Genomic DNA, 20,012 nt, shown 5'->3' with positions numbered 1-20,012 from the left:
TTTTTTGAAAAGTGCTCCCTGAACCACTTCTGCACTGTCTGGTCATCAGAACATTAAACAATTCTCACTTCTAGAGGAGTCATCTGGAAATGCATCCAGCACGTTTATAACAGGTGCACATGAAGCTGCCCAATACTGAGCCAGACTGTTGATTCATCTACTTCAGTACCTGGCAGCACCACTTCACGGTCTCAGAAAGAAGACTCTCTTTGCAGTACCGCTTAAGATTCTTTGTCTCGATATGCCATGTCTTCAATCTGGGACTTTCTCTACAGCTGAACTATAGATAGCTCTGTACAAAACAAATCATATGGCATTTTTTTCTAGAATATGCACAGAATGCTGTCTGTACTCCTGTACAGAAAGTGAGTGAGAAGCATAGGAATAATGTCCAGAAGTGTTAAATGTTGTTACTCTGTAATCCAATGAAAGTAGCATTGGAAGAGGGGCATGCCTGCATGTGAGCTCCCAAAGGCATCTGGTGGGCCACAGCGAGTAGCAGAGTGCTGGATTAGATGGGCTCTGGTCTGATCCAGCAGGCTCTTTCTTGTGTTCTTATGCCAACAGATTTAAGGTGGTAACTAATTATATTTATTTTGAAATAACTCAAACTTCAACAGTACTTAAGATCAGACTTAAAAAAACTAGTTACTCTGTAATTAACTCCTGTATGTTCAGTAATATACTTAAAAAACACAATTTTATAATTAGATTACCTTCTTTCTTACAGACTAACGAAGCTGTCCATATTAGATGACCTGTGAGAAGTGTACACCAAGAATGGACATTAAAAATCTGTATATATCTCTAATTAAAAAGCAAGCCTGATGACTACCATGCAAATACGTATCTTCCCTTAATCAATAGGTATCTTCCCTTAATCAAATTCCTTAAGTGTCATAAAAAATAACCTTCATGCTGTTCTGTAAAGGAGACAACATACATTGCTTACATATTTTAAAGCTCTCTCCTCTCACAAAGACTCACGGTGCCACTCATGGGTAACCTCTTTAATGCTCAAGCTCACCACAACCAGAGCAACACAGCTTGAACTAGCTTTCAAAACGCTCTGGCTGCATAAAGATGTGGATCATGACAACAATTCAAATCCATCTTGCAAAATGGAATAAATGTGGGCAGAATGTGATGCTTAGACATCTAAGATGGATTGAATAAAAAAATTATGAAAATAAATCCTATAATAACTTATTACAAAACTGAGAATTCAGATATTAGTCAACATTGGTACTGATTAGTTCAGGCTCCAGTCACAGGAGGCCTATTGCTCAGTGGTAGGCAAAGGTTTTTATACTCTGCTTTTTTTATACCTCAAGGTGGCTTATAATCACATTCCCTTCTCCTCACGGGCAACTTGTGAGGTTGGTGGGGCTGAAAGAGCTCTGAGACAACTGTGGCTGGTCCAAGGTCACCCAGCAGGCTTCATGCAGAGGCGTGGGGAATCAAGACGGTTCTCCAGATTAGAACCAATAACCATGCAGACTCTTCTCAGTGGTACAGCACCCGTGTGATATGCAGAAAATTCCAAGTGCAATGTTTGGCTTCACCCCATAAAAGGTAGGTGAAGCAAAAGACTTCCACCTCAGGCTCTGGAGAGCTGCTCACAGCCTGTCGAGAATGGTGACCTTGACAGCACACTGATCTAATTCAGTATAAGGCAGCTTTAAGCATAATCATAGAATCATAGAGTTGGAAGAGACCCCAAGGGCCATCAAGTCCAACCCCCTGCAATGCAGGAACACACAATCAAAGCACTCCTGACAGATGGCCCCTCTGTAAAAATCTCCAAAGAAGGAGACTCCATCACATTCCGAGGTAATGCATATCATAAGCAGTCAGTAGTTATAGGGCAGTGGTGGCAAACCTATGGCACTCCAGATGTTCATGAATTGCAATACCCATCAGCCCCTGCCAGCATGGCCAATTGGCCGTGCTGGCAGGGGCTGGTGGGAATTGTAGTTCAGGAACATCTGGAGTGCCATAGGTTCGCCACCACGGCTATAGAGATACCTGACATGGAGCATTTATATCACCAATAGTCAAGGATATAAATACACAAAATAATATAAATACACAAAATACACATTTTAACAAATGGTCTTAACTCCCAAAACAAACAAATCTATTCCATTTCACAATCCAAAGAAAGAATGGCCTTTCACCCAGAGATTTCATTACATTCAGGTATTCACTTCCACTCCATATTGAACTACCATGGCAAACTTAATCCTTTTTGGACAGTCCTTTGAACCAAGCCATCTATTTGTCATGGAAGTTTGGAGCCATTATAAGGTGCCTGATGTATACTATATATTGTACCATATATGGATATGATTGGTAAAAGTAGCCATCTATATCCGAGATGGGAACATGCATGGAACTGGAGAAATCTGCTTCTCAATCTTAGAAAGGAGGCTTGCTTAGGTCCAACTGGACATTTGGGATTTTTCTTTCTCTTCAGTTTTCATTGAAAACAGCTGAAAACTGTTCGATGAAAACTGGGTCCACAGGAAGTTGGGTAGGGGTCAATGACTCCAACTTCCTGCTACCACAAGGAACTCTGCATATGCTAAGGAACCAGATAGACCACCGGTAACATGTTTAGCTTAGTAAGTTCAACTGTATTGCTTCTCTTATGTCGTTATTTTGCTGTGTGCCTCTCCACGTATTTTGTTTGGCATTTTTCCCTTTTGGAATTCAACCACCTTGCCTCTTCTTCCTCTATTGTACAATAAAACTTTTTATAAATACTTTTTTTTGTTTGATCTACTACTGGGATATTTCTCCTAATCTCTTCCCCATGCGCTAGGCTGCACAGGCGCGACCAGATTGGTTATTTTGTTACTGTTCTGGTACTGTTCAAGACTACCTTCTAAATGAGTCAATTCAGAGACTTTCAAAAGGTCCCGAGCAGTGGCAGCTAGATACAAGGATAATTTCCATGGACCTCTTGGACTAAGGGAGTTTTCCAGCAAGCAAAGGCACTGTTTCCCCCTTCCTACCATAACAGCTCCTAATTTATTCCCAGGTTCATTTCAAGGTGCTGGTGTTCACTTTTCAAGCCCGATACTGCCCAGGGTCACCCTACCTGCCCAGGACTGCCTACTCCCATGCAAACCTACATGACCACTTCAGCAATCTGAGACACAGACTTTTCAGTCATGTAACTGTGGGACTCTTTCCCCTGAGATATTCCCCTGCTCCTATTACTGTCTTCTACTAGTGGGCGAAGACTTTTTTTGTTTTGTCTGCCATTTTCTTAATAACTCCCACATTCTACCTTGTTTTTAATTTTGTGTGTGTGTATACATGTACTTTAGTTCTATTTTTAAATTATTCTATGCTTTTCCACTATTTTTTAAGCTGTATTTGTGGCCCTAACTGGGCAGAAACCCAGGTTACAAATCTTGTAAATAAAAGCCAAGCAACATAATGTTGATCAACTTTATCAAATACCGCATTTTCCCAACACTTCGATAAGCCAGATTCATCTAAAAGGGCAATCCTGTGGTCTTCAGGCCTCCACCTACAAACTATACATTTGTACAGAGTTACGATAAGAACATTTTATTAACAAAAGCTGAAATCTTAAGCATACTTTCTACAAAGTAAGTCTTAATTAAATCAGGGGAACCTATTTTTAAGTAAAATAAAACCATCCCTTACACTTGCACTAGCCACGAGAATGCTGCAATTACTTCAATACCCAGAAGGTTAGTGGACTATAGTGTGATATAGACCACTGGCCTATGATCTGCAGACCCAGGATCAAATCCCCACTATGCCATGCAAGTTTGTTGGTTAACCTTGGGCCAGTTACACACTCTCAGCCTAATCTACCTCACAGGCTTGCTGTGAGGATAAAATGGAAGATAGGACAATGATCTAAGTCACTTTGAGTCTCCACTGTGGAGAAAGGCAGGGTACAGATGAAACAAATAATAAACACTCACAAAATCTGGACACCTAAGCCCATCAGCTTCCAACCTTCCATCTTTCCACCTTCCACAATACTCAATCTGCCAAACTACCATACAACAGCTAAGTCAGTAGACCAAATTTCAAAAACCTTTAATGGCATACAAAGACAGTGAGTTACAATGATCCATAAGATGTCATAGAGTAAAATAAATATTTGGGTTAAAACAATCACTTCAAACTTCAATTTAAAATATAAAATTAATATGAATGTAACATTAGCTCTGCTACTAAGTCAGTACACCGTAACTAACATCTGGGTTTCCCCCTTTGCCCTCCAACACAAGGCAACCATATAGAGCTAACCATTACAGCCAAACAGAACCTCCACAGCCAAATGTGGTATATCTCTCCATTCATCAATGTGCGAAAGCTCTCCTTTCTAAAGCTGCTTCAGACAGACAAAACCGTCCATGAACAGAGGCAGTGTACGTGGGAATAATAATGGTTATGGGAGAGGGAAAAAGCAGAGGAGACAAAACTTGTTGCCATCACGCTTTGAGTTCGTGGACTTTCCAAAAGCAAAACGCTGGGAGAGAGACAGACCTTCTTCTTCAGGCTCCATATTCGATCACAACCGCCTCCACACCCTGAAAACCACCCTCCCAAACCGGATACGGTCAAGTCCTCCCAGAGGACGGCGCTCCCAGTGCCCGGAGCATCCCGTCAGTCACCTCGTCCTCCCTCACCTGCACTGCTGATTTCCATTCATGGAGCTCGGCGCGGCCCCTCTCGGGCTACGGGTGGCGACTGGGTCTCTTCTCCTGGCACCCTCCCGGTCCGGCCGGGCCTGTGACGGTGCGGGCGGAGCTTAGCGATGCTCTTGTGGACTCCACTCTTTCCCTCAGTCGGCCCAGCCGCTCTCCAGCGCGGTGACGGTTGGAGAGGCGGAAGTTGCGTGACCGCCCGCAGCCTCAGCACCTCTCGCTGGCGGCTCCTCAGACTAACTGACTGAGCCTCCCGAGTTTTCACTTCGGCACCAGTCCCCGGCGTCCGCGCGCATGCGCAGTCCTTCCTTCCCACCGGAAGTCCCCTCCTGCTGCTGAAGTCTGAAGCATTTATCTTCAGTCGTCCGTGGGAGGCTTTACGACGTTCGACTATATGCATGCGCAAAGCCTTTTACCGGAAGTTATTTTCCCCTCCTCTTACGTTAAAGTTCCCTCCCCTTCCTTCGAAGCGGGTATCTTCGCACTCTTTCTCGCCGCCGTAACTATCAAAACAAACCGCGGAAAAGGAGTACGCATGCGCGTTTCCTCATTAGCCCTTTCTCCCTCAAGCGTGTTGAGTGTGAGTTGTAAATAAGTCCGGGACAGGAGGAAGCCGCCCACGAGAAGCACAGTTTGGCTCCTTCAACACATGCAGAATAATGCACTTTCAATCCACTTTGTAGCTGTACAGAATTGCAAAATCCACTTGCAAAAAATTGTGAAAATGGATTGAAGTGCATTATTCTGCATGTGCAGAAGACCGACATTGCCTTGAGTACAGTGGCGAGGAAGAACTATTTATTATCCTCACATCTAATTGACTCAAAAAGAGAAAGATTCTGCTAAACAGAACTGTACAATAATCTGCTGCTTGCACAATATTCAGCAGAGTCTTCAAGCATTTCAGGCCCACCTGTGTGGATGACAACGATACAGTATTATCTGCATATTGCAGAATAGGTACGTGGGTTGAACCTAATTGGGGCTATGCCCATCCACTTCCTAAAGAAAGGGAGCTAAATCGTTTTTTAAAAAATTAACTAAAAAAGGAGCTAGAACACAGCCCCACTTAACTCCTTCATTAATAGGAATCTTTCCAGTGAGCAATCCAAACAGGACTGTAAACCTTTGAGCATCAAAGGGACGTCAATTTAACAAGAGGGCTATGCTCGTTAAAAATATAGGAGGATCTTTTCCTTTGCATTATATATTTTAATAATATTTCTTGGACCATGCACAGTGCTTTAGGAGGTACTTCAAATAATTTGGCTAAGTAATTCCTACAACAACCCTGTTTAGCAGGTGGAGGGTTGATTGAGATTGGCTTGCTGAATACCTTACTAGTCACCTTGTCACACAGATGAGATCTGAATAAGCCACCTCAGCCTAGGCTGCAACTCATGCCCTTCATACTCCCCTTTCTCCACAATGAGGACTTGAAGCAGCTTGCATCCTTTTCCTTCAAAAACTATTAGTAAATAAAGCTTTCAGAAGTATAAGTATTTGTGGCGAAAGTGCCATTGCAATTCAGTGTTTCTGAGCATCTAAAGTGCTTCCTATTTGTTTTTTCTTTTAACTGTCCACTTTCATGACTGGCCCATGCTCCTTTTTGGCCATTTGCCAGATTATTTTTTTTATACATCATGCAGGGAAAAAGTGCAAAGCCAGTTTATAATTGTTCATTTCCTTTTAAAGAAAAAGCAATGTGCTACATCTTTATACCTTTCAAGCCCTAGTCTTGCAAACAAGACTAGGATAACACTTTTCTGTGCCTAAAAATCCATCTTTCTATACACTGCAGCTGTCTTCAGTTACCCTTTCAGCTGTGCGTTCCCTTCCCTCCTGGTATCTCCTCAGCTAAGGACAGGGAGAACCAGGTAATTTAGATGAATTACACTGGTTATGAGCCTTTCACTATTTCTTTAGTCCCTCTGCTTTGTCATGGGACACGAATACCACCTCTTCACCACATCAGTCCTGCCCCTGAATGGTGGACCCCGGATCAGGCTCTGCCCTTTGCTAGAGTTAGCAGCTCTACTTCTGAGGAAGGTTGGTATTGTTCTAACCCAGTGGTTCCCAACCTTTTTTCACTTGAGTACCACATGGCAGCCCATTTCCCTAAACTGTACCCCCATATTAGAATTAAAATTGAAAACTAAAACAATGACAAAAACTGTAGTTTGCAGAGAAAATGCAGAACTACCTCACAGAACACTGCACAAAGGCAGTCTTTACTCAAATGTTCACAAAGCAGAGGAGAGTGAGAGCCTGTGAAGAGGCACATGTGCACTGCAGAGGCACGTTCGCCTAAATAACAAAACAAGAGACTTTTCTCAGCATTAAATTACAAAGGAAACTTGCACCATCACTTGTCATAATATTGAATTAGTTTCACAACTTTTGGCTTTTATTTTGTCTTACACTGTTGACATTAATATTATTCTAGTACTTAATAGCTTTGTTTTAATTTTGATTCCCCCTATTGTCAATTGCCTCAAGTTTGGCAAATGAGAAACGCTTTTAAAAAACAAACACCTAACACGAGATAATGGCTGAGAAATGTGGCCACTGTTGTTTTTATTATTTTATTGCATTATCTTGTGAGCTGCCTTAAGCAGTTCTGGAAGAAAGACATCATATAAATTGCCTAAAATAAGCCCTAGTTTGCATTTTTTCCCCCTCAGTTTCAGTTCCAGCAAAATAGGAATAATAATACTAAATCTACTTTGTCAGGATTTCTAATATCTGGGGCACTTCTCTTATCTTGAGGTTGTTTGGATAGTAACATTTGGAATATGGGATATACTTAGGGAATACAGTTAATTGAAACAGGTCACATGAAACTGCCTAGTACTGTTATCAGCATTAATGTCAGCAGCGGGTAGGGCTGGGCACGTGCTGAGGGCCACCCCTGTTTTCTCATACTGCAGACTTCGCACCACTTCACAAAGTGGAGAATGGCAACTTTATTACTTTATGGTGATAGATGCTAAGCTTTCACCAAGATGCCAAGGGACAATTTGCCCATTCTAATGGCATAGGCTCCCCTTCTCTATTAACAACAACACATTGGATATCAAGGAGAGGGTTTTTTTTAAATTTCTGGATGTCACCAATATAACAGGAAAAGGTCTTGCATTGTGTAGGGTGACAGCAAAGTACAGGTTGCTGGTGTCTAGTATTTGTGGCTAATGAAATGGTAATAGTGCCAAAGGCCTTTGTTTGGGAGGGAGGGGGAGAAAATCTTTTGTTCCTTACTCTCCCCACAACTGGAGTTTTGTATTGGTGTAGCAGTTCTAGCAAAGCAAAGGCAATTATAATATGCAAGTGGTATGCACCATCAAGTTGCTTTGACTTATGTAATACTCCACAGCATTTTTTTTTCTGGGACAACAAAATGCTGGGAAGTAGTCTCACAGAATTTGCCAAAACTGGACCTGAACGCTCTTTCTCAGACCCCCTGGAGTAGATACTGTCAAATTAATTTTGTTGCAGTCACCACAATTAGTTCATTCATTGCAGGTGCTTTCAGATGGTACACATCTTGATTGTTATAGACCTCTGTGTTAAAAAATACTTATACTAAAAAATTGTAGGCCAGCCAAGCCTAAGAAACATGGACTGTATATATAGTGATACAAGGCAATGAGCTAATTGGTATACATGCAATTAGTTTGAGTATAAATTCAATAGATAATTCATAAACCGTTCATAAAGATTATTCATAAAGATATATTGTGCTTATATGATAAGTAATATTCAACTGGATATAAAGGTAATAACAAAACATATAATGAGGGCACATAGGCAATTTAAGAAACGTAATGGGACTGTACTTAGTAATAAATTCTCAAAGGCATTGTATAGGATGTCATAAACATTGTCCATAAGGCATGAAACCTGCAACACTCCTATTATGTTCCAATCAATTGAAAGAGTCAGTATCACCAATATTCAATTAGTAAAGAATATGAAAATGAATTGTGGTAGTAGACAGCAGCTCACGGTATTGGTTTGACTGTATATATTTGCTGATCTGTTTAAAAAATACTTAGCCATTTTTGTACCCAATTCAAGATCAGAAGACAATGACAGTTAAAAAGATAATACAATTTTTTAAAAAACAATACATACGGGTAAAGCCAACAGTGAAAGAGTTGGCTTTTGATTTATTTAGTTTATTACATTTGATACCCCACCCTTTCCTGACTGACGTCAGGCTCAGGGTGATTTAAAATGTATTATAATTAAAACATGTAACATATACAATTATAATAAATTAACTTGAAATATTAACTACTTAATTGTAATAACAAATAATAAAACAACATGAACAATATTTGTATGGTTTTTACACAAATGATGCCAATTTTATTGAGGAGGAGGAGGAGTTTGGATTTATATCCCCCCTTTCTCTCCTGTAGGAGACTCAAAGGGGCTTACAATCTCCTTGCCCTTCCCCCCTCACAACAAACACCCTGTGAGGTGGGTGGGGCTGAGAGAGCTCCGAAAACCTGTGATTAGCCCAAGGTCACCCGGCTGCTATGTGTGGGAGTTCACAGGCTAATCTGAATTCCCCAGATAAGCCTCCACAACTCAAGCGGCAGAGCTGGGAATCAAACCCGGTCCCTCCATATAAGAGTGCACCTGCTCTTAGCCACTGCTCTTAGCCACTACGCCAATATAGTATATAATTATACTATATTGCCCAGGGCCTGTACAAACCTAGAACCAGCTCTGTACTAAAACACCATTGGTTTATCAAGGTTAATATTGTCTGCTGCAATTGGCAGGAGCTCTTAAAGATTTCAGGTAGAGATTTTCCACATCACTGCCTTTTAACTGGAGATACTGGGGACTGAAACCCAGGAACTTCCACCTGTAAGATGCTCTACCACTAAGATCCCAACTTCTCTCTTTGTGAGACCTTCTGCCCATTAAGTCATATATGTCAAAACAGAGAAGACAGCAATGAAAGTATAGATAGGACTCTTAGGGAAGCAAATGAAAGAGTTGTTGTTTCAGACCTGATTATGAGGCAGCCTAAAAGTGAACTAAACTCTAGTACAGATAGTTCCGGTAGTGTCCAGGTACAGTATTAAAGGTCACCCTTAAAATAAGGAAGTTCCAGTAAAGAAAAAAATGTGAAATTGGTTGGAAGTGATTATTTTACACAGGTTTCTCTGTTTGCATCTTTTTTGCTGCTTTTTAGTGACATAAATCCTGCTTTTGCCTTCCTGTGAAGACTAGCAAAACTGACTTTTGTTTTGTCCCTCTCTACAATAAAGTCTGAACAAGCCTTGCTAAGGCTAGAAAAATTCATGGCTGACCAAACTACTTCTTTTCAAGCTCCCTCCCCCATACAACTGTATGCTGTTATTTTCTCTTCCTGTGCAAGCTGTTACTACCTCTTTTGAACATAGTTGCCTTGGAGATTGCCCATTTCATCATGAAAAAGTGAAGCAGTTTCCTTCTAACAATGGCACAAATAAATGCAAGAAGATGAAAGTTTGAGAACTGTCAGGGCTGTTTTTATAAAGACATTTAATATGCAGCAACCTAGAGAAAAAGTAGCAATGCTTCCTTAGCATACATTGCTGGCTGGAAGAAAAACAACGTTCGACTTCCCTGTAACTGTTGTTCATTAGGTGGTCTTCTGTGCAGGCACACATGGGACTGCACCTACACAGGCTTGCTGTGAAGAAGAGTATTAAGTTTTTCTTCAGGCATTCTTGTAGCAACAGAGTGCTCTTTTCTCTCCCCCTTAGCACTGTAGGTGGGAAGATTTCTCACCGAAATGGTAACACAAGGTCGGCTGGGGTGGAGGAGCAATCCTCTTGGTTCTCCAACCACTGCCGTGGACAAGATCCCTTTAGACTGAGGTAAATGAGAACCCCTATAGGTCAGTGTTAAGAGTGGTGAAGCAACAGCTGGGAAGAAGGGAGGGATGTGTGCCTGCACAGAAGACTACAGTGGAACCTTGGTTTTCGTTGGTAATCCGTCCGAAAAGAATCGATGAAAACCAAAACCGATGAAAACCAAGGCAAACGTTTCCATAGGAATCAATGTAAATCCAACTAATCTGTTCTAGGCACTCCAAAAAACATACCAAAAACACATTTTTTTGTGAATAAACATAGGCCGTCTCCGCACGGGCAGAAAATGACGGCCTGGAGACGGTAAAAACACTGTCTCCAGGCCGCCATTCGCACGAGGGGCGCAGCTGCAGCGCAGCCGCGCCGCCCTCGTGCCGCCCGCCCGGCCTGGAGCCGGCGTTTCCCCAGAGCGCTTCCTAGTGCTCTTGTTGGGGAAACGCCGCCGTGAAGCCGCTGCCGAGCAAACGGCAGCGGCTTCACTTCGACTCCCCCACCCGGCATTCACCTTGTCCCTGGGCCTCCGGCGCGTCGCCGAGGCCTGGGGACACGCCCCCCTGCCCTGTGCCGCTCGAGCAGGCGCGCAGGGCCAGGGGGGCGTGTCCCCAAACCTCCGCGGCGATGCCGGAGCTTAAAGTGGCAAGCCAGTAATCAGAGGCGCCGGCGCTCGGCGGCGCCGACTGCCTGCCTCTTCCCGGGACGCGTCCGTGGGGGGCGGTCCCAGCGTCTTCGGGTCGGCGCGAGAAGCGCCGACCCAGCCGTTTCCGCTGCCATGCGGAAACTGCCATAGTGTTTAATGCTGAAAACAGTAACTGTGAAGGGGTCATCCTGGGTAGGATGAGGGGGTACAACTAAGATCCATAACAACCCAGGAGGAAATATCATAGTGCTCAGCATAACACTGAGAGTCCCTGAAGGCAGATCTCTGGTAAGGCACTCTGGATACTCTATGGGGCGAATCACAGGACCACTTTCAAGGGGAGCAGCCACTATACAATCTCTACCAATGATTATTTACATGCTGCATCCTGCATCCCTTCATCCCCTGGAAGGGTGGGGCATTCCATGGATCAAAGCTGGGATTGACTTTGAGACAAGGAATGGCAACAACTGCTCGAATGAGCAACTCCACCCCTCTAAGACTTACAGTCTTGGCAGTTACCCAAAGTTGAATAATGGTGTCAAGTAGGCTCTTCATCTGAGAGTGGAAGAGGTTGACAGTTGTCGGCATCTTGGTGTCGCATGGTGGCATTGGTGTAACGGGTAATGATGGCTGAATGAATTCCAATGCCACAAGGCATCCACCCTCAAAGAAGACTGGTCTGCAATAGTGGCAGGGCTTCCTGCTCATCTCCATGACATCAGAGTGGGAAGACAAGCTACTGCATTGATTGTGTGATTTGTGAGTGATTTTATCACCTGAGGGATGGGAAGAATGTCAATCCCCTCGATGAGCGGGACTGTGACTCCTTGAAGAAGGTAGCAGCTTCCCAGAGGGGATCTGGAGATTGACCTACAGCCATGGACAGAGGCTTGATTGTGTGGGGAGTGTTTCCTCTCAGAAGTTTTGGACTGCTTCTTGGCCTTCAATGGGGGAGGTAGGGATGGAGCCCTGTCAGCTTGGCTTGAAGTAGATGGCTGTACAGAAGGAAATCTTCCCTACGGCTCCAAGAGGAGGAGCACTCTGTCGGTACAGGAATGCCTGAGGAAAACCTTGATACTCTTCTCTGTGACAGGTCTGCGCATGAGCAGTCCCATATGGAAGTGCACATAAGACGACAAAGATGAACATAACTTTGGTGGCTATTAGCTGCCCCACCTATTCCATTGGAATTGAAAAGAAATTGACAGCTGGAACGCAGCTAGTAGAACTAAGAAAATGAGAGTAAATATTCTATATGAATACTCTATTTTATACGTTGTTTTTAATGTTTTGATACTGACCACCCTGGGAACCCTTGTTGGGTAGACAGGCAGCAGAAAAAATATTTTAAATAAAATTACAACAAAACCCTACCCCCATCCCTGCTGTTGTGAGCACAGTGACAGAGAAGGATCTGCCTGTGATTCTTCAGCTCGGCAAAGGCACAGGAACCTTGTTGAAACAAGAGGGCTGACAATTGATTGGGATTGCTGCTTAGATATCTGCTGCTATTGAATAAACGGTGGGTTGAATCTCTGCTTGACTGGAGTCTGGTAAATAGGGAGCAGTTCCCAACTGCTGTGAATTCAGCAGTACTGACTTCTAAGTGAGCATGCTCAAGATTGCACTGTAACTTTTGCATGGATCTGAGCTTTGCTTCAGTGGGAAAACCGGTTTCACATTAGAAATCAACACTGTGTCTAGGTGCTTATTCCCATGCTAAGTATATACACTTGTACCTACATGGGCATCATCAAAGAACCATTAAAAGTTCCCATTATTTTCTCATCTAAGATGAGGGGACACTACAAAACGCTGGGGAAGCATAGCATCCTATATTCTTATATCTTACCCAACAGGTCCATACAAGAACAGTTCTAGAACAGTGAAATAACAGTGGAGTGGTGGTGGTGGTGGTATGGCATAGCCTGACCTCCTCAGATCTCAGAAACTAAGTGTGGTTGAGACTTGGATGAGAGACCACCTCTGCTTCTCACTTGCTTTGAAAACTCCTTGTTCGATTTGTCATAAATAATCTATGACTTGGCACCACTTATGTACACACAATAATTACTGATAATTAGAATGCTTCTCAATAGAATCTTATTTTTCCGTTGACAAAACACAAGTTAGCATTCATGGAGCAACCCAGTTATCTGAAATCAGCCTTGAAAGGTAGAGTGGATTTTGTGTGAATGTGTGTAATGGCAAACCCTTCCACTGGTAGGTTTAGAAGGATGTAACTACTTAGGAGTGTATTGTGGCCCTGTTAGCTCAGTTCCCTCTGACTCAACCCCAGCACATCATCTGTCTTTTCATACTACTTCGGTATTAAGCTGAAGATTTTACTGTGAAATTAATGACATTAAAAAAAACCCTTCTATTTACACCAAAGAAAGCAGCAGAATGACATCCTGAATATAAACTGCAACACCACACCACCCCCGAAAAACCCCATGCATTGCCAGCAAACAAAGCAGAGAACTCTTTCTTGCAGTCATCATGAAACATTCCTACCCAAAGCAATAAAAACATCTGGCTTATGCACACACAAATAGACTTTGCCTGAGAATGACACCTATATTTTTCAGGCGTGTTGCCAGCCCAGAACCACCAAAGAACATAACGTTCCTCCAGAGTAAGCAACAGCTGCTGTGACTTATAAGGAACAGACAACCAGGGCTGATCAATAGAAAGTCATTCATGCAAGTGGAAAGGTTCCTTTGCCACAGCCTCTGTTTTCCTATCTGGGTTTTCTGTGCAACCTAGAAAGAATTGGTAACTCACTTTTAAAGGTTAAGCTGTGTATTTTCAATTGTGTGAATTGGCTTTGTTATACTGGCTCATTACTTAACACTGAATTTTGATACAGCTTGACTCTTCAGTTGTTGACATAAATACACACACTCCACCCCTGGCCTAGAGGACAGGAATAAAGAAAGTGAAATTGATTGCTCAGCCTGTTCCACTAGGTGGCAGAAGCTGAGCACGGTCTCAGAAAGGACTCAGTCACACTGCCCCTAGCATGCCAATTGATGCCTTTTACTACTGAAGGTTGTTTGACTCTACAGCAGTTTTGTCTGCATTGGCAAAATAACTTCACTATACATGATACTGTACATATGTTGTGGTTCCAAAGCATTACATCTTGTGGGTCTCAAACTGTGGGTGAATGTCATATATTGCTTCTAAGCTGCTTCTTTCTTTTCTTTTGGCTGTCAAGTTGCAGCCAACATATGGGGACCCTGGAGGGTTTACAAGGCAAGAGACTTGCAGAAGTGGTTTGCCATTGCCTGTCTCCGTGCAGTGACCCTGGTATTCTTCGGTGGTCTCCCATCCAAATACTGATCAGGGATGATCCTGCTTAGTTTTTGAGAGCTGGCAAGACTGGGCGATCCAGGTCAGAGTTTTAAGTATAAACTAAGGTGACCAGATGGTCACCTTCGTTAACCGGGACGGGTGGGCGGCCCCCCGCGCACACACACTCACCCAGCTGCAGAAGCGCACTGCCTTCTGGGGCGCTGCCGTTTCCCACCCTGTGACAGGGCGGGAAACGGCAGTGCCCCAGAAGGCAGTGCGCTTCTGCGGCCGCGCGCGCATGCCTTTTGCAGCAGCGCTCCCCGGTCAGGAAACAGGGAAGCGCCCCAGAAGGCACTGCGGCAGCGCGGGAGGCGCTCCCTCCTGCGCTGCCGCAGTGCCTTCTGGGGCGCTTCCCTGTTTCCTGACGGGGAGCACCGCCGCAAAAGGCAGTGTGCTCCTGCGGCCGCGTGCGCGCGGCCGCAGGAGCACATTGCCTAATCGGGACAATGTGAAAGCCCGGTGGGACGCGGGACACATCGCGCAAAAGCGTGAGTGTCCCGCAAAAATCGGGACGGCTGGTCACCTTAGTATAAACCCAGGTTTAAACACTCATAAATAAAATGGATTCTATATGTCTATTACTAAGAAAAGCAAATAACTTACAGTTTTTATTTCACTATTTTCAATGTGTGGTTTCTACTTTTATTACATCATTTATTGTATGTATTATACTGGTCTTTAGGTATTTACTTTGTTTCTTTTCTTGTGTGTGTTTAATTGTCATGACCCCAGCTTCATACAATGCTAGACTTCGTTATAATCTGCATGTCTTCATTAGAAAGGTGACTGAAAAATGAAGTAAAATAAATGTTAAAAATACTTGGGAATAAGCTTTACATTTTGAATATGAAACACCAAGTTGATCCAGAATATATATGGATTAGAATGCCATGACCGTAAATATAGATGAGTATTTTAACATATGTATAGATGTCAGTATAGATAGCAGGCTGACTAGCCCAAGAGACTGCTGGGCCTCATTCAAATATGCATAGTAAGATTACAATTAGTGTCAGATAGTTGCAATGGCCTCTTGTCGGACCACATTAAAACATAAAAAGGTGTGAGATAAGGATGTTTGCTTGCTCCATTGTTTTTTGTTTTTTATTTGAATAACTTAGTGGACTCCCTGAGTAATTAAAAATTCCATTTCATTTCCCCAATCCCCGCAAAATAGCAAACCAACATATCTTGGTTCTGCTGTATGTAGATGATGCTGTAATTCTGTCAAGAACACCGGTAGAACTGAGGAGAGCCTTAAATGAACTGACTCACTATTGTAACCAAAAACAATCAGTAATTTCCAAAAAGATCTTTGTCTTTGGAAAACGGTCCAAGATAAGATGCTGGCAGTTGTAAGGAAATAGGCTCAAACAAGTCCTCAGTTTCAGATACTTGGGGGTAATATTACAGACCTCAGAACCCAAAGCACTCCACCATGATGCAATGACTGCTGCTGAGGAAAGGTCTGCAAATAGTGTTTTAAAGTTCTCTAAAGCGTGAGGAGGCTCTTTTGTTCCAGCAGCCCTTAAACTTCTCAATGCCAAATCAGTGCTACAACTAACATATGGATCTTTCTTGGGACCCGCATCTTCTTCCTTTGGACCCTTGGAGAGAGTGCAGTCTTAAGTCCTTAGGTCCCTACTACAGGTGCCTAACAGTGTTTCCAATGCGTGTCTTAGACTGCATACTCTCAATCTGTAAATGGCTAACAGGCCACCTCAACCACCAAGGCCTATTTCCGGTAACTCTCCAAGACAGTTTCCAAGCTCGTTGGCACACGGCTGTCTTATGCGCCCTTCAAAAGATGGGGACATCCTCCCGAGCCATTTTAGATCTGGAGCTTGAGTGGGCAAGAATTTTTGTCACACAGAGATTCTCCGATATGGAGCAACAAACAGATTTAGCAGTCTCACTCAGGTACCTGTCTCTGAACAACTTACCGCAAGAGGTAAAGTAGTTCTGGCAGCTTACCTATGTTTTCTGGAAGTCAGCAGTTTGAGAACATTCACTCTAGCTAGAAGTAACTCCCTGCCTTCCTCTGTTTTGGAGGGAAGTTAAAAGACAATCTCAGAAGAGGCTTTGCGCCTCTCCTTTAAAGGAAGTCGACACAATAAAACATACGTTTTTACCAAAAGTTCCATATAGCCCATCTGATGTGCAGGTTGCCTGGAAGGAATAACATGTGTAAATTGGACTATCTGTTTCTGGAGAGAGACCACTGAATTACATATATTGTGGCTCGGTTCTGTATATTTCTGTGTAAATACAGGAAAAGCTGGGAGGCAGAGTGGTGATCTATTTTTTATTTTAGGAAACTTAAGATGTTCTCCCAGAAATACTTCCCCCAAAGGGGGGAATGTTATAATTTTTTTAAATGGTTTTAAAATTAGATAAGTTTTTTGGTTTGTATAGCTTTTAGCTTGCCTGTTTAATGCTACACTGGCTCTGTATATTGTCAGATTTTTTTTATAACAGTTGTTTTGTTACTCTACTGCTTTGGCTTTGTATAATGCTGCTATGGCTATGCATAATGGTGGATTCCGTGATAATGATTGTTCTATTACTATTCATATTTTGTATGCTGTTCTGGTCATCAACCATTAAAATATTCTATTCTGACTAGCCCAAGTTCATTGGAGTTTGGTAGCTGGTCATGGTCAGTACCTTGATGGGAGAGGGTCACGGTGCTCTACAGCTCTGCTTAGCTCTTGCCTTGTAAAATCCCTGAGAGGTCGCTGTAAATCAGTTGTAACTTGATGATACTTATTATTGGTTGATTTCACAGCTGCCAGCTCTTTAGCTGGTTGTTGACCTTCATTACAATTCAAGCCTCACCCAGAGGCCTAGGAAGCTATAATGTATTGACGTAGTATTCGTGTGGAACCCAGCAGGGCTGTCTTCTGAATCTGACAGATGTTAATTTTAATTCAAAGATGTTTCAAGTGCTGCCCTAGTATTTTCGGGATGGCGCCCAGGGTGCCGATTACCACTGGGACAACCTCAGCTGGTTTGTGCCATAGACACTGTTCTTAATTTTCAAATCGTGGTATCTATTATTATTATTATTGTAGATTTCACAGCTGCCAGTTCTGTAGCTGGTTGCTCGCCTTCATTACAATTCAAGCCTCACCCAGAAGCCTAAGAAGCTGTAATGTATTGGCGTAGTATTCGTGCAGATCCCAGAAGGGTTGCCTTCTGAATATGACAGATGTTAATTTTGTCAATTTGAAGATGTTTCAAGTGCTGTCCTAGTGTTTTTGGGATGGCGCCCAGTGTGCTGATTATTATTATTATTGGAAGCATTAAACCTCAGAAAACACTATCCTCCACCTTTTTAGTGAGAGATCATATTGTATATACATACATTTTCAGTGGGTGCTTTATGCTGCTATCAGCAGTAGCCAGAAACTGCTTTTCATCTTGTAGTCAGGATTGAGCTAGCTCCACATGGAAAGAAGGCCTGTGACTTAACTGCACCTTTTGCCATGACTGTTCCAGATATTTACAAAAACTAGTTCCTTGTTAAACACAAATGACTCAGATGTTATGTCCTAACTCCCACAGAGCTTTTCAGTAGTTTTTACCTTCCTGAACTATTTCTCTGTAATCTGCAGACACAAAGTGGAACAAGTATTCTAAATCCATCTTTAAAGAACATTTTTAAATTTACATTCTGATGCCGCTGGTTATGTCTTTAGAAAACATCTCAATTCAGCCCATAATCCAACATCCTCCAGAACTAAGTTAAAAATCAATTATGTGGTTTTCACCAAGCGTCAACGTTAATTCAATTTAACTTTGTAGGCAATGTAAACAAAAACATCTTCCTTAACCCTTCAGCAATCCTTCTGGTTTACTTTCTGCTTACACTAATCACACCATTTAGTAAACATCTGTGGTACAAAATAGTAAAACTACAATGCACCGCCTCTGGAAAAAAGCTCAAAACATCCTTGTGCAAGCAACAATATAGCACATAGTCTTAAAGGCTTTGAGACTTTAGCAGGTAGCCATTCCTTAACAAACATCCCTATATCTAATAGGAAAGGGATATGCCCTTGGGTGGACAGTTAAATCAGAACAATGGGGCCTGTTCCAACTATGATTTCAAGGCATTCTCATTCCTGCAGAAAAAACTGGTTTTTTAAAACCCAGTGTTAAAAATATAATTGGAGGGGAAGAACGCCTCAATTCAGTGTGCTATAGCAACTAAAAATAGCACACAAACATTTTTTTTGGAAGGGGTTTCCTCATGGATCCTCAATGGTATTCTGCAATCTTACCTGAATATACTCTCTTTCAAACTTAATCTTAAACTAGCGGGGCCCAGCCACGTGTTGTTGTGGCAATTGTCCTTCTCATCACAGTCCACAACCCACACACATGTCCATGCAGGTCCAATGATCTGCAGCATAGCCTTTTGGGGTGGTCAAATGGAATCCTTCTTTCCCTTTTCAATTCACATTGTTATATGGTGGTGCCTTGTGTTTTTAGTATAAAGTAACCCTTTCCATTCCACAACGGAACTGTCCAGAGTGCGAATCCCACTGTCCATGAGGCTGGTTGACACGCACAGTCCTGGCTTGGGTAAGGCAGAACTGGGGCAAGGAGGCTATCCCAGTCAGGCAGCAGAGGCAGGGCGGTGAGGCGCTCAGATCGAGGCCAGCTCCCTGGGTTCTTAAAGGGCCATGTGCAAAAGAAGCAGAGCCAGTAGTGTTGGTTCGCCCCCACCCCGTGGATTTTCTTAGAAGAAAAAGGCAAACTCCAGCTCGCTTTTAGTAAAAGAGAGCTGTGGCGAATATGGGTGAGGAAGTGGGTAAGTGGTGGTTGGATGTGAGGGAGGGCAGAGTGAGGTGTGTGAGGATGAGCTGGATGTGTGTTGTGTGATAGCAGTGGGTGAGGCAGAGAGAGTGAAAGTTACCTGCGTGTGAGGGGGGCACACAGCAAAGTGTGTATGTGTTTCACTTCCACTCGTATGACCTACCAGTATTACCTATTTACTGTTTCCACTGCTCATCTCTGCCCATCTGCACGAACATTGTAAGCCCTCATACCAAGCCCTCAGGCCACAGACAGACAGGCTGCATGAACATTCTAAGGGTGACAGTTAAACACAGCCAGCTTCAGGGCCTGGTGCGCCAGGAAAAAGACGTTTTACCTGGCTCAGGTATGGACTATCGGCGATTTGAAGGTCTCCTTACCTGCCCGCAACAGGGAGGAACGTCATGTGAAAATTTGGGGGTGATCCGTCCAGCTGTTTCGGCGTTAGGGAGTGACTAACAAAGTCACTGTTTGCTTTTTATATATATAGATGAGATGCTGCAGTTAAGATCTTCCCCTGGGGGGGGGCGGATTTCATACTGGGACAGACCATTACTTTCTTTACAGCCACCCTTCGCTCCCTCAATAACGACAGAGGTTGTACAGAGG

At 43.1% G+C, this 20,012-nt stretch overlaps 1 protein-coding gene across 2 annotated transcripts in view; it reads right to left on the bottom strand.

Moving 5' to 3' along the window:
• The window catches only part of LOC125434438 (protein argonaute-3), a 56,233-nt gene extending 51,169 nt beyond the window's left edge, over positions 1–5,064 (bottom strand). For both annotated transcript variants that reach the window (XM_048499824.1, XM_048499825.1), the window contains exon 1: positions 4,686–5,064. In XM_048499824.1, the coding sequence (XP_048355781.1) occupies positions 4,686–4,704 (19 nt within the window). In that variant the 5' untranslated portion in view covers positions 4,705–5,064. The remainder of the gene's footprint in view (positions 1–4,685) is intronic.
• Between the last annotated feature and the right edge of the window lie 14,948 nt (positions 5,065–20,012).

This window comes from Sphaerodactylus townsendi, linkage group LG06, assembly GCF_021028975.2.
Source record: "Sphaerodactylus townsendi isolate TG3544 linkage group LG06, MPM_Stown_v2.3, whole genome shotgun sequence".
In the NCBI taxonomy this organism is placed as follows: Eukaryota; Metazoa; Chordata; class Lepidosauria; order Squamata; family Sphaerodactylidae; genus Sphaerodactylus; species Sphaerodactylus townsendi.
Note: the sequence above shows the minus strand (reverse complement) of the source record. Positions and strands in the feature narration are given on the sequence as shown.